Here is a 14,995-nt window from a genome sequence, read left to right as displayed (position 1 = left end):
TTGAGAATATAGTTCCTACAGGGCCAAAATTAGTTTAGTCCTGTGGCTTCACTTATCTTAAATTTGTATAGTTCCTCCAACTGGTCCACAAATGAGATGGCTTTACTGTTCTGGTTGTTCTGGGAACATGTCCTTGTTTGTCTGCATCTCAAATTGTAGGGCCCAGAACTGAAGAGGAAATTCCAACATATTCATCATGTAAATTCATGGAGCTATGTAGTGGCAGAATAATGGCCTCCAGAACATGTCTATGTTCAGATCCCAGGGACCTCTGATTATTTTACTTTATATGACAAAAGAGACACTGCAGATGTGATTACAGATTTTGATACGGAAAGATTATCTTGGATTGTCTACTAGGCCCAGTGTAACCATAAGGATCCTTGTAAGTGGAAGAAGGGAGCAGAGTCAGGGAGAGGTTTGAAGATGCCCTGCTGCTGGCTTTAAAGATGGATGAATGGGCCACAAACCAAGGAAAGTAGATAATTGGAAAAGGCAAGGGAATGGGTTCTCCCCTAGAGCCTCCAGAAGGAATGCAACCTTGCCGACACCTTGATTTTAGCTCAGTGAAACCTAATTTGGACTTCTGACTTCCAAAATGCCACCTGTTGATTTTCCCTTCCATCTTTAAATCTGATTCTCACCTCTGCTTCGGCTATCACATCTTTTCTCTCACTCTCATGTTTCTCTCTTTCACTTACAAGGGCTCCTATGATTACATTGGGCCCACCAGGCATTTCCCTACCACAAGATCCTTAACTATCACATCTGCAAATTCCCTGTTACCATATAATGTAACATATTCACCGACTCCAGGGATTAGGACATAGGCATTTTCTGTCTTCCACACCCAGTTTGGGTGAAACCAGTCAATAAGGTTGAAGTGGAAGGAAATGAAGTAGAAGTAGCCATGGGTCTGATTACATAGGGCCCTGTAAACCAAGTTAAGGATTTTGGACTTTATGATGGAAATGCATTGGAATACTACCAGCAGGAGAGTGACATTATGATTTATACTTCAAAAAGATCATTTTGGGTGTTGTATGGCTAACTGACTGTAGTGGAAGCAGAGAGTCCCTCCAAGTAGTAGGCTTACAAAGTACTCCAGGCAAGAGATAATAGTGGCTTTGAGTAGGGTAGTGGAAATAGAAGAGGTGAGAATTGATTAAATTCATCTGTGGTGAAAGTACAGAGAAACAATTTAAGGATTGTTAGGCAACTATGTTTTAGCGGATGTCTAAGACGGCAGTGGGCGGAAGGGAGGAACACCCAAAATGTCTGTGGAGAGTTTCAGGTCCCTAGGACAGCAAGTTTTCCGAGAATCACAAAAAAAACCCCTCTCCCTTCTTCTTCACCACCACATCCCCTTCCTGCGGGCGTGAATTTCTCCATTTATAGAAAAATCCCAACTCAGCTTAAACCCGGCTGGCTTCCCTCCCCTTCCTTCTTAGCCAATAGGAACAGTCCAGCTCAGCCTAACTGGATATAAAAGGCCCACCACGACTCTAGCTGCTGCTGCTCCCACTTCTGAGGGGGCAGCCTGCTTGTTCATTTTGCCTGCCCGATACACTTTGGTTGAGTCCCTGTCTCCTGGTGTGTTTCTTTTGCACTCGGGCTGGGGTTTTTTCCTTTCAAGGCTTTTGGCTTGAGCAAGTGGGCAAATGGTAGTATGGTAGATATAGAATGCTGCAGGAGGAGGTTTTGGTTTGTTTGTTGTGGAAGGAGTTAAAATAGATTTTAAGAACGGTAGACGTCCAAGTGGAAGTGGTGAGTAGGCAATAATGTATATCATAGACCAGTCTAGAATTAAGGGGAGAGGTTGGTCAGGAGGCAAATACTTGAGTGTCATTACTCTATAGATGATAAAACCTTCAGACTGAATTAAAGTTGACCATATTATTTATTATCAAAACAGCACACTTTTTTTTGTTTTAATCTTTTATTTTGACAATTTCAGATTGTTGAAAATATAGGAAAAATGGTCAGGGCCCCTCAGATGTTCAGAATCTTGCTGAGCATTTGATGTAAACAGGCATATGCGCTCAGGTGTTCCTTGGTTATCGTCTAGTGTAAGTGCGCATGTGCACCCAGGTGTCCTGGGTTATGGACTTAAGTGGAAGGAGTGGCTCTGATCCACCGTGCCTCCCATCCCTAGGATGGCCCCCCCATGGGGGAGGCATGGGGAGGCCATTACTGCCTCTGGAGGCTGCTGCTGCTAGTGCCCTCAGGACCCTCTGCAAGGCCACTGCCACTGCTGGACCTGTAAGCTGCTGCCGCTGCGGAAGCTGAGGACTGAACTCATGTTATCTGCCAACAGCTCCTGGAATCTTTCCCTATTACCTAGCATGGACCTGCATGTGAGGGGTCTGGGGACCCAGTCTGTACAACGGGTTTGGAGGGTCTGAGCCCTAGCTCTGACAATATAAATGGAAACTTAGTATAACTAAAATAATAACAAATCATAAAACATTTTGGCTTTAGTTATGATTTGCCTTACTTTACACAGATTTACAGAAAAGTTTCAAGAATAATATAGAGTTTGCATAACCTCTCACTCAGATTCCCCAAAGGTTAACATTTTACTACAAGTGCTTTATCCTTTTCTATCTCTCTACATATGTATATATGGATGTCTTTTTCCCTCTGAACTGTTTGTCAGTGAGTTGTAGACATGGTGCCTCTGTACCTCTAAATACTTCAGTGGGGTTTTTTTCCTACAAAGATATTCCTTTACATCAGTCGTTCTCAAACTATGGTTTCAGGGCCAGCAGCAGCTGGATCACCTGGAAACATGTTAGAAACCTAACTTACAGGGCCCCACCCCCAGGCACGATTTCGATAATTTTGCCGTGGTTACAACAGGAAATTAACATGACTTCATTAAGTTGTTTTGCAGGTTTTCTACAAAGAAGTGAGATATAAGCATATAAATAAAGGTAACTATAAAAAGACTTCAAAACTATTATCTAATTTATAGACATTATATTTCACCAATTGTCCCAGTAATGTCTCTGATAGCAAAAGTACCAAATGGGACACTTTTGAGATTAAAGGAAAGCGCTATCAATAATTTCACCAAGACGAAGTTGTAAAGTGTAATCATATAGGGCAGTTCAGGAGGCATAGTTAATTTTTCTTAATAAGGACACTTGAAGGTTCATTATTAGCTAAAGAAGAGGGCCAACAACGGAACTCACTGAAAGGTCTGGAACTGGAGGCTCTTCGTTTAGGAAAAACAGCATCCAGAGAAGCAGGAAGTGAAGACTATTGCTGAAAGGAGGGAACGCTCAACAGTAGCAAATGATACCAACGGGTCTAGTATGATGAGGACTGGAGAGGAGGTCCTTAGTGACCTTGACAATAGGAAAATGGGCTCAAAAATGAAAGATGAAAAAATAGACACAATATGAAAACTCTTTTAAAAAGGAGCAAAGATACAGAGGAGAGGTGGGATTAAGGAAGGTTTTCTTCCTTTAAGGTAGGGCATTTTTACGTTATGTTGATAACTGCTGGGAAAAATTCTTTGTAGAACAGTCTCGGAGGTTTACAAACTACTGATCCCTGGGTCTTATCCCCAGAGATTCCGATTTAATTGAGCTGGGGCGCAGCCAGGTTTCACAGGGATTTTAAAAAGCTCTCCAAGTGATTTTAATGTGCAGTCGATGTTGAAAACCATTGCTAGGAAGAGAAAAAAACCTAGTGGAAGGAGGACTTAATTGCTGGAGCCGAGACCTTAAGTAGCTGACAAGTGAAGTGTTACGTTGTCTCAACCAGCAAATGTTGGCCAGCACCGCTTGGACCATCAAATCTTTTCGGTTACAGTATGCGATTTTTCCTACAAGCATCCGTAGGCAAATGAGCTTATACCAGTAACTCCACTTGCCGGAAAACAAGAACTGAAGAAAAACGACCTCGGTGCGTCACCTTGGAACCTCGGATCAGGAACCTCCCTTCTGCATTTCCTCGACCTCTCCCTTTCGGATCGCGCGTCTGCCGCACCCGAGGCTCGGGTGGCCAGTGCGCACGCGCAGGACCAGCTCGGGCGCGTGAGCGGCGGTCCCTGCGCAGGCTTGGGCGCGCGCTCTCGCGCTCTGCAGGCTCCAGGGGTTCCTCCCTCCTCCAGAGCTGCCTGGCCGCCGCGCGGGAGGGAGGCCGGGATGGCAGATGAGATTGCCAAGGCTCAGGTCGCCAGGCCTGGTGGCGACACGATCTTCGGGAAGATCATCCGCAAGGAAATCCCAGCCAAAATCATTTTCGAGGATGACCGGGTAGGCACCGGACACCGCCTCACTTGTGGGCTGAGGCGGGGGTAACCGCCCGTGGAAACAGTGGTTTCCCGCGGAGGGACGGGTCCTGGGTGTCGTGGGGAAAGGAGGGGACCCAGCCGCCCTGGCCAGGGCCGGCGTGGCTTCTGCCGCGGGCCCCCAGCCAGCGGGCAGGGCTGCGGGCACGCCGAGGCGGCCTGCCGGCGCGTGCCGGCGCTCCGGTTACGGGTTATCAGTCCCGGGCGCGGGCCAGGCCGCTGGGCGCCCTCGGTGCCACACGGCGGGGCCAGGGCGCGTGTGAAGGGCGCGCCGGGGTCCCCGCGTGGGCGCCCGCCGCCTCCCTGGCTGCCTCGGACCTCGCCTGGGTCAGGAATCTCGCAATCTCGCCAGCGCTCTGCCTGACAGGGAGAAACCCGATCACGCCCAGACTCAGGCCCAATCTCCTCGATCTCCCGCGCACAGCCGGCCTGCCAAGGCCCGGCGTTCCGGCGCGCAGCTCCGTACGGCTTTGTGCTTGGGGGTTGGGGGCTGCGCCGTCCCGCTGGGCCTGCGGGCTTCCTCCCCGAGGGCCGGCTCGTCACCCCGACCCCAGGCTGGTGCTGCTAACCCCTGGGACGAGAAATGGGCCCGCGTCTGGGAGTGGATTTTCTTTGACCTCCTTGTATGAAGATTTTGCACTTACAGACAGTTGAATGATTCCTTTTCTATTCGGCAAGAAACAGTTTTATGCAGAGACTAAGAATGTAGTTTTCGCTGACTTTGGTGAAATCCCAGTTGATGTGATTTTGAAACACCTTGTGTAAATTATTTAGTGGACAGTTGTTTTTATGGGTTTGGATCTCAAAGCTGGACAGGAGGTTGGCTGATTTAGGTAGAAAAAATTTTGTAAACATTTTGTTAAATAGCTTTAAGAAATATGGAGTATAAGAAAGTCATTCTTTTTATCCTATTAGCGTTTACTTAAACGTTATCTAAGATTTAATTAGGTTGCTCGAGGTGAATTTTAAGTACCTTTATTTGTCACTAGTTAGAAGTTCTTTTGTTTTAGAAAGTGCACATTTCTTTTTAAAATTTGGCAGTTGCTTTTTATAATGATCGTCGAAATATTGACTTTTGAGCCACCTAACTCCAACAGTATAACAGCGTGAAGCATTCTAAATGATACAGCATTTTGTTAGGAGTACCACACAGAATTACTCCTGAGACAAATAAGCATGGATAGGTTCTGTTAAGCAGCTTCCATCTTCGGTAGAGAGCAGGAGATACAAAAACATTCATGTAGTATGTATATTTAGAGCCACTTCTAATGTGGTAGATGCCTTGTCTAAATGCTATTTACACTCTTCAGTTCTACAAAAGAGAATAGGTATATTTCTTAAGTAGTTAAGTAAAGAGGGAAGAATACGTGTTAATCAAATATCAGACAAATATGTAATTACAAAACTGATCACTACCATAGAGGAAATAAACAAGAAATTGCACAACTGGGACTCTGACCTGGGGAACGTAGGAGGGGGAGGGGAACCAGAATGTTTCTTTAAGAAACTGTATATGTTGGGAACGGAGGAATGAATAGCAGTTTAAGTTAGACAAAAATTGGGGTTGGGGAGAGAGATCATTGCAGTAGAGGGAACACCGGCTGAAAGAAAGACCCTTGAGAGTGGAGAGCTATGAAGGGCAGTGTTACTTGAGCAAGTGTGTGAGATCAGACTGGACAGGTAGACAAGGATAAGCATGGCTAATTTCTACTCATCCATTGGATCTCAGTTTAAATGTCATTGCCTCAGAGTGGCTGTCCCTTATCACCCAATCTAAGTCAGGTTTTTCTGTGATAATCACCCTTTACTTTTCCTTTGTAACATGTTTGACCTTCGGTAATTAATTACAACTTTGTTTGAAGTCGGTCTGTTCCATGAAAAGGACCATAGAACCAGGTGTTCTTAGCATCTAGGACATTCTCTCCCCAGGTGGCTAGTGCTCAATAAATACTTGTTGAAAGAATAAATTTTAGCCTGCCAGATAATAAACTAAAACTTTGATTTTTTTTTTTTCCCCTTTTCCCTAGTGTCTTGCTTTCCATGACATCTCCCCTCAAGCACCAACACATTTTCTGGTGATACCCAAGAAACATATATCCCAGATTTCTGCAGCAGAAGATGATGATGAAAGTGTAAGTACATTTCTAACACACTTTACTTTCTTTTTAAATTGTGATATTAAATTTTGTCCTCAGAGTAATGTAACATTTTCATCTTCCTAAGGGTATTACTAAAGAAAACCAGAAAAATCATTACTACATCAGTGTGATATATAAACAGTTTTTTTGATAAAACTGATATATATTCAGAAATAAGATACGTTTTATTGGCATGTCATAAGACAAGAAATTGAATCACGGCAAAAATATATAAATACAAAGTATTGAAATTATGGCTGAAATTCTAGTAATGAAAAGTCTTCTAAAGGATGATTTGTGCAAAAATATTGGAGGCATATACCAAAAGGAAAATCACTAGTATGTAAAACTCCAAATAAAATGTGTCTACCCAAAATGGATATCATAAAGTCCATGCATATAACTCACAGTGAACCTCTCCAGCTCTCAGTTATGAACACACATGCGTAGTATGTCTAAATGTTTGGTTACTAAATCCACAAATTAGAGCAGGGACTGACTATGGTTTGTGGGGCAAATCTGGCTGGCTGCTTGTTTTTATAAGTAAAGTTTTATTGGAACACAGCCACTCTCCTTTGTTTATTATTGTCCATGGCTGCTTTTTGTACTACAAAGGCAGAATTGAGTAGTTTTGATAGAGGCCGTGAGGCCCACCAACCTACAATATTTACTTCCTGGCTCTCTGCAGAGAAAGTTTGCCAACTCTTAGATTAGAGGCAGCAGCCCAGAAAGAGAAAGAGAGACTGCTGGGGGTAGTCAGAATTGATTACTTAGCTCTGTAAATGGAATTAGGAAACCCATGAAATAAAGATAAAACTTGAAAAGCCCAACAATCCAGGAACCACATAATACATGGTTAGATGGGCTTTAATATCGCAGATCCTATTGGATAGGATTGCATAATATTGTGATTAATTTGAAATTTTTTATTATAACAATTTTTTATTATATTGACCATTTATAACATTGGTCAATAAAAGGTAAATTCTTCTGAGTAAACTGTTTAAGAAGACAGAATTATCTCACATTGAAAGATTTTTATCCAAAAATATATATAAATTTCCACCATCTGATCTTTGTAGATAAATTGCTCTTTCTGTGAAGATTTATGGTGTTTGTTTACCTAGTTCAGGGTTTTTCAGGCTTTCTGTAGAGTAACTGTTTTTTCACAGGAAACCTTGCCGAGTGCTTGAGTTTCTTAGGCTATTTTAATCATTATTTACTAGACATTGTTTTGTTGTTGATAGAACCTTATGGAAGCATCTTTTCTGGAACTCAGTTGCAGATGGCTGATTTATGCATCAGTGAAAGGAATTAAAAAAATATAACTATTCCGGTCATCTTCGATTCCAGAAAACAATATTTTAGAGCTGGAAGGGGCCCAAGTAATCTCACAGATTTAAAAAACCAAATATTTAGAAGGTTGGTAAATGTTCTAAACATCTGCTTTTTTAAGCTGTGTTTTGTAGTAATCGTAATTTTCATTATGAATTAACTTATCGGTATTATATGTCTATATGCTTTATTAAAATATCAGTATTCTTTGCGATTGAGTAGACAGAGTGAGGGAAGAAAATTCCCTGGTATTTTTAATGAAAGACTGAAGATGCCTCCATAGTCCAGCATGATGATATTACTTGAATTACATTTGTTTTTTCTAAAATTTTTATGAAGCTGCTAATTTAAGTAGTGTAAAGCTGTGTAATTTGAAGGTAGTGCTTTGAATAACAAAGAGAAGTTCAAGTGGGTTTTTTCAGTGCTAATGTCTCTGTTCATTTTCATTTGTCTTGGGAATCCCCATGAGACTGGTTTACCAAGTGTAAGGTGTTTTTGAGCCCGTAAAAGATGGGAATGATTTTTCATGAGAAGTAGATGGCATTTCTATTATTTTAAAGCAGGGAGATGAGCATTTCAAGACATCAAAAGACAGATGGGTTGAAGAATTTTACTTACCCTTTATTTTAACAAAAGCGATGACCAGACATTCAGTTTCCTTTATTTTAAGCATAAAGAGTAAGTTTTTTCCTCAGTTGTTTATAGGAGACTTAAATACCAAAAGTAAGATACAGGACTACTAAGCAAAAAGGTTCTAACTATGGATTAGGAGTGATGTTTATTTTCCCTCAGTGCAGAAATGCAATTGTCTTTCAGGACAGGCCTATGTTACTTAAGCACAATGGTCACTATCTTTTCGTTTATTTCCATAAAAAAAAAAGTGGTATTATGGTCTTGTAAAGGGATATGAGTGTTTTTCCCAAGGATCCTCCCCCATTGACTACTTGAATTCACTAATTGGAGCAATTAGGATAGGTAGATTTTAAAAAAACAAAACAAGACAGCTTTATTGAGATATAATTTATATACTATACACTCCACCTATTTAAAGCATACAATTTACTGGTTTTTAGTATGTTCAAAGTTATGCAAACCTCACCATAGTTAGTTTCAGAATATTTTCTTCCTCCCAAAAAGAAACTCCATAGACATTAGCAGTCACTCTTCATTTTGCCCACCTCACCAAGTCCCTCCCCCAAGCCCTAGGAGCCTCTAATCTACTTTCTGTCTCTAGATTTGCCTATTCTGGACACTTCAGGTACATGGAATCATGCAATATGTGGTCTTTTGTGACTGTTTCTTTCACTTAGTGTAATGTTTTCAAGGTTCATGTTGTAGCATGTTTCAGTACTTCATTCTTTTTTATGGCCAAATAGTATTCCGTTGTATGGATAGACTACATTTTATTAATGTATTCATCATTTGATGGATATTTGGGTTGTTTCCATTTTTTGGCTATTATGAGTGATGCTGCTGTGAACATTTGTTACACGTATTTGTGTGGATATATATTTTCATTTACTTGGGTATATTCCTGGGACTGTAATTGCTGGGTCATATGGTAATTATGTTAACTTTTTGAGGAACCACCTAGCAGTTTTCCAAATTTGCAGTCCCATTTTATATTCCCATCAGAAAGTTTGAGGGTTCCAATTTCTCCACATCCTCACCAACACTTACATCTGTCTTTTTGATTCTAGCCTTCCTGGTAGGTGTGAGGTGGTATATCATTATGGTTTTGATTTGCATTTCCCTAGTTGCTAATGGTAGATAGACTTTTAAGGTGCTGTCTTTCCTTCAAGGCAAAATAAGGTTCAACAATAGTCAAAAACCTCTTAAAGAACAAGGTACGGGACTAATCCTAGCAATCTCATTTTACAGCTTCAGTAATTAAGACAGTGGTATCCGCCCAAGGAGAATGGAATTTTAGAGCAAAAAACAGAGTCTAGAAACAGACCCTCACATATGTGTATCCTCAGTATGACAGGACTATTCCAGATCCCTGAGGAAAGGCAGGATTTTGTTTTTTCTTGTTTTTTGGTAACTTTTTATTATGGAAAATTTCAAGCATTCAGAGAAGAAAGGAGAATAGTAAGTATAATCAGTCCTCAGATACCTATCATCCAACTTCAGCATTTATCAATATATTCATACTGATTAAGTTATGCTTAACCCATATCACCTCCCATCCCTAGTTGTTTTGAAGCAAATCACAGACATTATTTCAGGATGGAATATTTAATAGTGGATAATTATTATTCATATCAAAAAAGAAATTGGACCACAACCTCATATTTTGTATAAATATCAAATCAGGTGCATTAAAGACCTATTAAGAATGATTTTTTAGAAGCCAAAATTAGAGAATATCTTTATGACCTTGGGACTGGGAAGGATTCCTTAACAATAAATAAAAAGTACAATCCATGAAAGAAAAATATTGATTAAATTGAGCCCATTAAAATTAAGTACTTCTTTTCACCAAAAGACTCCATAAAGAGAGTGAAAAGGCAAACCACAAACAGAAAAGATTTGTAACCTTTGAAGAAGGGAAGATGGAGAAAGTAAATGAATAGGATGGCTTGGGAGCCTCAAGGGTATGGTAATGTTCTATTTTTTGATCTGGTAGGTATGTAAATGTTTGTTTTATTATTCTTTAAATTGTTCATGTTTTCATACATTTTATCTGTATGTAGTATTTCATGATAAAAGTTATTAAAATATTGAATGTTTTTGAAACTTAGAAACTTCAGGGCATTAATTTTTAATTTAATACATTGGTATAAATCACAAAGATTAGAGTGAATGCTTAATGGTAAAATACCATCTTATTTACAATAACAGAAAGATTAAAACTTCAGAATATTAATTTTTAACATTCAGTATAATTGCACAATTATGTCATTTTAAGGCCAGAGCTTCTTACTCAAATGCAGCTCTTACCTGTAAGGACAAATAGAATATTAATTTTTGCTCAGTTAACTTTTTCAATTAAGAATTTTAAGGTCAGCTCTTTTATATAGAAGACAGTTGGCCAGGAGACATTTACTGAACCAGCTTTAAAACTGCTAACTCATAATTAAATTTGTGACCAGCATAGGTACATGCTGTATACAATTTAATACTTTAAAATTGGGATTTTTTTACCATTTCAAACCTTTATTTCAAAGTTAACTAGTAGAATTTCTTGAGTTTGGGCTTTTAATAGTCATTCCTTCTTGAGACTGACTGGGGACTTCTTTGGTTGTCAAAATTTTGGTGACAAAACATTCTTCCTCTTTATAATTTGCTTGTGACTGTTATAGTTTTTTCTGTGGACATTGCCAGATCTGCTGTATTGTCTGGGGACTTGTAGTACTCTGGCAAATACCTGGTCTTACTCTAGGTCATCCTGTTTCTGTTTTTTTTTTAAAAATTTAATTTATGGCAGTTTGTCCATATTTGCACAGGGAGTCTACTTGTGTGTTGTAAGCTTTCTTTCCTAGTTAAAAGTTCAGGCAGGACGGGTTGGCCAGTGAAAAACCTTAAACTATGGGTTCACTGATTATGATTTCCCATGGTAAGAGAACAAAGGTGGGGGGGGGGCGGTTTAACCTGTATTCCCAAAATTCTAACAAGGTCTTAGGAAAAGTAACTCCTTTAGTTCCTATAGTAAGAAAAGAAGGAAAGGAGAGAGTGTCTTAGATTTCTATTCCTATTGCCGTAGTAGGCCCTAGGATGGTAGACTCTGGTGCTCATGCAGTAAGGTCCATTGTAGTCTGTATCTTACAGATGCCTACCCATTCTGGTGAAGGCCATCATTTGATTCCTATAATGTCAATGATACATGTAAGGTTACTAACAGAGAAAATGAACCTTTTGTTCACTATTAGATAAATAAAGTAGGCAAACAATATTGCCACACACTGTTCAGTTTTCTGCCTTCAGAAAGATCCTGATTTCCAGAGCAGGCTTTGCTTCCTTGGCATTTGGGGGTAGCAGCAAAGAGATTTCTGTACATTGATAGGTGGGATTCTTTTATCTCAACTGGAATACCCTTCCACCAAAGGAAGAATTTGTTCAAATTAATTGCTATGAGGTAAAAATTGTGGTTCTTTTGCTGATTTAAATATAAAAGTCATTTCTCACCAAATTATGAAGATATACATATCAAAAAGAAGTAAACAAGATTCCTAACCAAAAAGGGTCCCAAGCAAGGATTAGTTAGTGAGACTCATTTTTCTTCAAGGTAGAAATGTGATATGCTGAAGCGGCTCAATGGCCCTTCGTCTATTAATGCAATCGATTCCATAGGAAAGAAAAATAATTGATTTTTCCAGGAGGTACAGGTCTCTATTAAAATTTTTCCTAATGCTGTTTGTGGTAGATTGTATAATTGTTCATTCTACTCTTTAGGGGTAATTATACTTCCTGCCTTATTGATGTCAGTCCTGGTCATGTGACTTGATTTGGCCTGTGAATGCAAGCAGAAGCGATATATGTCTTTTGAGTAGAAACTTTAAGAGCCAGCATTTGGTTTGCCTTGTTCTCTCTTCTCTCTGCCATATGACTGCTCCATCAGCTTGGGTCTCAAAAAGATGTAGAATATAGAGGCTAGTCAACTTGTGGTGATCATGTAGAGAGCACAAGAAATATATCTTTATTGTAAATCATATTTTGGGGTGGTTTGTTACCACAGCATAACCAAGCCTATACTGATTGACTCTCCCATATGAAGAAAGCAAGATATCTTGCTTTATTAAGAAATCTTAAATACCTCTTGGAATTTAATTTAATTTAAAAAATTTTTAAATTGAGCAGCAGATTTCATGCCTACCAAATATCTAATCTTAATAGGTTTTTAATTGTAAATTATGCTGTATTGGGATTAAGAGTTTCCAAATATTTGTCTAAAGGGGTGTGTTTCAACTTGGCAGTTTTATAATTTGATATTTCAACTTCAACTTTATTTATTTAATGGCAAGAAGTTGTAAATTGCCTCTGCTTAAGAAACTTTTTTTTCTTTTCCAGCTTCTTGGACATTTAATGATTGTTGGCAAGAAATGTGCTGCTGATCTAGGCCTGAAGAAGGGCTATCGAATGGTGGTGAATGAAGGTTCAGATGGGGGACAATCTGTCTATCATGTTCATCTCCATGTTCTTGGTGGTCGGCAGATGAATTGGCCTCCTGGTTAAGCATGTTTTGCGGATAATTTTCCCTACTCTAGGCAGTGATCAACTTTGCAAGTTCTAGTATGTTAAACAGCACACTTGTTTTTGCCTGTGTATGGAAAGATTAAGGAAATAATTTTAAAAAATTCATATGTAATAAAAAGATTTGCAATCTCTCTAAATTCTGCCTTTGATTTATTATTTTTAAAAATGTATTTGTTGGAATGTATGAAGGTGGATTCATGATTTTGGAAGTTTCTTGTCCTCCCCGCCCACCCAAGACCAAACATATGAACATTACATTGTAATGATGTGATTGGTTTTTGAAGACAAATTACAAGAGTTGTAAAGTTAGTTTTAACTTAGAAATATCCTTTTAGGCTAAAATATTAGTCCAGAAGAAGACTTTTTAATCTAATTCTCTCATTTTTTAAGAACAAAGGAGTATTGATGTGATCCAGAAATGACAATTTTGGGTCTAGAAACAATGCTTTATGTCCAACCAACATATTTCCCCTGGACTGTTGGAGTAATTTGGAAGGGATGAAAGTAGGTTTGCACAGAATCTTTGACCATATGAAACCATGCATAGGAATTTCTTTGCTATCTAACCTCTGTCTGAATATTTATTTTAAAGACATGAAAAATTTTACCTAGAAGTCACTCCCCCATTTGAAAACCCACTATTTTAAATGTGTATGCATGTGTTAGCAAAATATTGAAGTTTTGTATGAATCTAGTTTTGTGGAGTGTGGGAGGGAACTTCAGGGTCCGAGTTCTTATGTAGACTCACAACCAAACCTATTTTTAGTCTTGCCATGCATCTTAGCTTTTCTAAGTTTCTACAGGGCAAGAGCTTTGCTTCTTTGCTTTCCTTCATGTAGGCACCTTCAGCTCCCAAAATTTATTTGATTATTCCTGTCTGCTTTTGTCTCCTCTCCTGTTCTCTTTGTGCTTATGGGTTTCTTCTATTTTTAATCTCTAAAAAAGACTGTTTTAGTTGGGTTTTAACACTTAATTGAAAATTTTCTTAAAATTTTTTTCTTGTTCTTAGTGATTTTTAAATAGTTTTTCAGGGGGAGTAGGGAAGTTGGCCCTTTATGTGTAATAAATAAATTTGTCTCCTTTATGGTATTTAAAATATTTGTATAGTTACTGCATCAATTTTTTATTTCATAAAGTCTTTCCCATCTCAGGAGGATTTAAAAAAATCATTCTTTTGTCCCTAGTATTTTCATGGCTTTATATTTTATATTGAGGGAAGGTCTGGGGAGGAGTTTTGGAGGGATTTGTGCCACAGTAAAGAATGAAATAATGAGAAAAGCATTTGTTATTATGTGTAAGAGGGTGGAGTGTGCTTTCTTCAGGCATGTTATATTTCCCACTGATTTAGTCAAGCCAGTATTAATCAGGTAGTCAACCACTGAGTCATTCTGCTGGTTCTGTCTGTACTCTCTCTGCCTTAAACTGCCTTGTGGCAGATATTCACCAAACCTCATGTGGAAGCCATTCTCCAAGATAGCCCACAGGGATCCTCACCGGTATTCACACCCTTGTATAGTCTCTCCTCATACTGAATCAGGGCTAGTACGTGTGACCAACAGTAAAACAAGTGTCAGCGTATGATTTCTGAGGTTAGGTCATAAGGGGCATTGTAGCTTACACTGTGGTCTCTTGGATTGCTCACTGCTGTAGACTGAAAGTTTTTGTCTCCCCAGAATTCATATGTTGAATCTCCAGTGTGATGGTATTAGAAGTTGGGGCCTTTGGTAAGTGATTATGAAGGCAGAACCCTCATGAGTGGGATTAGTGCCATTATAAAAGAGATGTTGAAGACTTCCCTTGTTCCTTCCACCATGTGAAGACTCAGTGAGAAAGCCATCTCTTATGAACCAGGAAGTGAACCTTTACCAGATACCAAATCTGCTGGTCCCTTGATCTTGGACATTCTATCCCCCAGAACTGAGAAATAACTGTTTATAAGCTACCCAGTCTATGGTAATCTGTCATAGCAGCCCAAGCAGACTAAGACACTTGTTCTGGAGGAAGCCAGCTGCTATGGTCGAGG

The 14,995-nt window shown here is 39.4% G+C and overlaps 1 protein-coding gene across 1 annotated transcript; it reads left to right on the top strand.

Moving 5' to 3' along the window:
- Positions 1-4,060: 4,060 nt before the first annotated feature.
- HINT1 (histidine triad nucleotide binding protein 1) lies at positions 4,061-13,109 on the top strand. The gene is made up of 3 exons (XM_063087513.1): positions 4,061-4,268; positions 6,331-6,435; positions 12,787-13,109. The coding sequence occupies exons 1-3, from the start codon at positions 4,158-4,160 to the stop codon at positions 12,949-12,951; spliced, it is 381 nt and encodes a 126-aa protein (XP_062943583.1). The 5' UTR covers positions 4,061-4,157; the 3' UTR covers positions 12,952-13,109.
- Positions 13,110-14,995: the final 1,886 nt, after the last annotated feature.

Source organism: Cynocephalus volans, chromosome 2, assembly GCF_027409185.1.
Source record: "Cynocephalus volans isolate mCynVol1 chromosome 2, mCynVol1.pri, whole genome shotgun sequence".
NCBI classification, from domain to species: Eukaryota; Metazoa; Chordata; class Mammalia; order Dermoptera; family Cynocephalidae; genus Cynocephalus; species Cynocephalus volans.
This window is presented reverse-complemented; position numbering and strand designations above follow the sequence as displayed.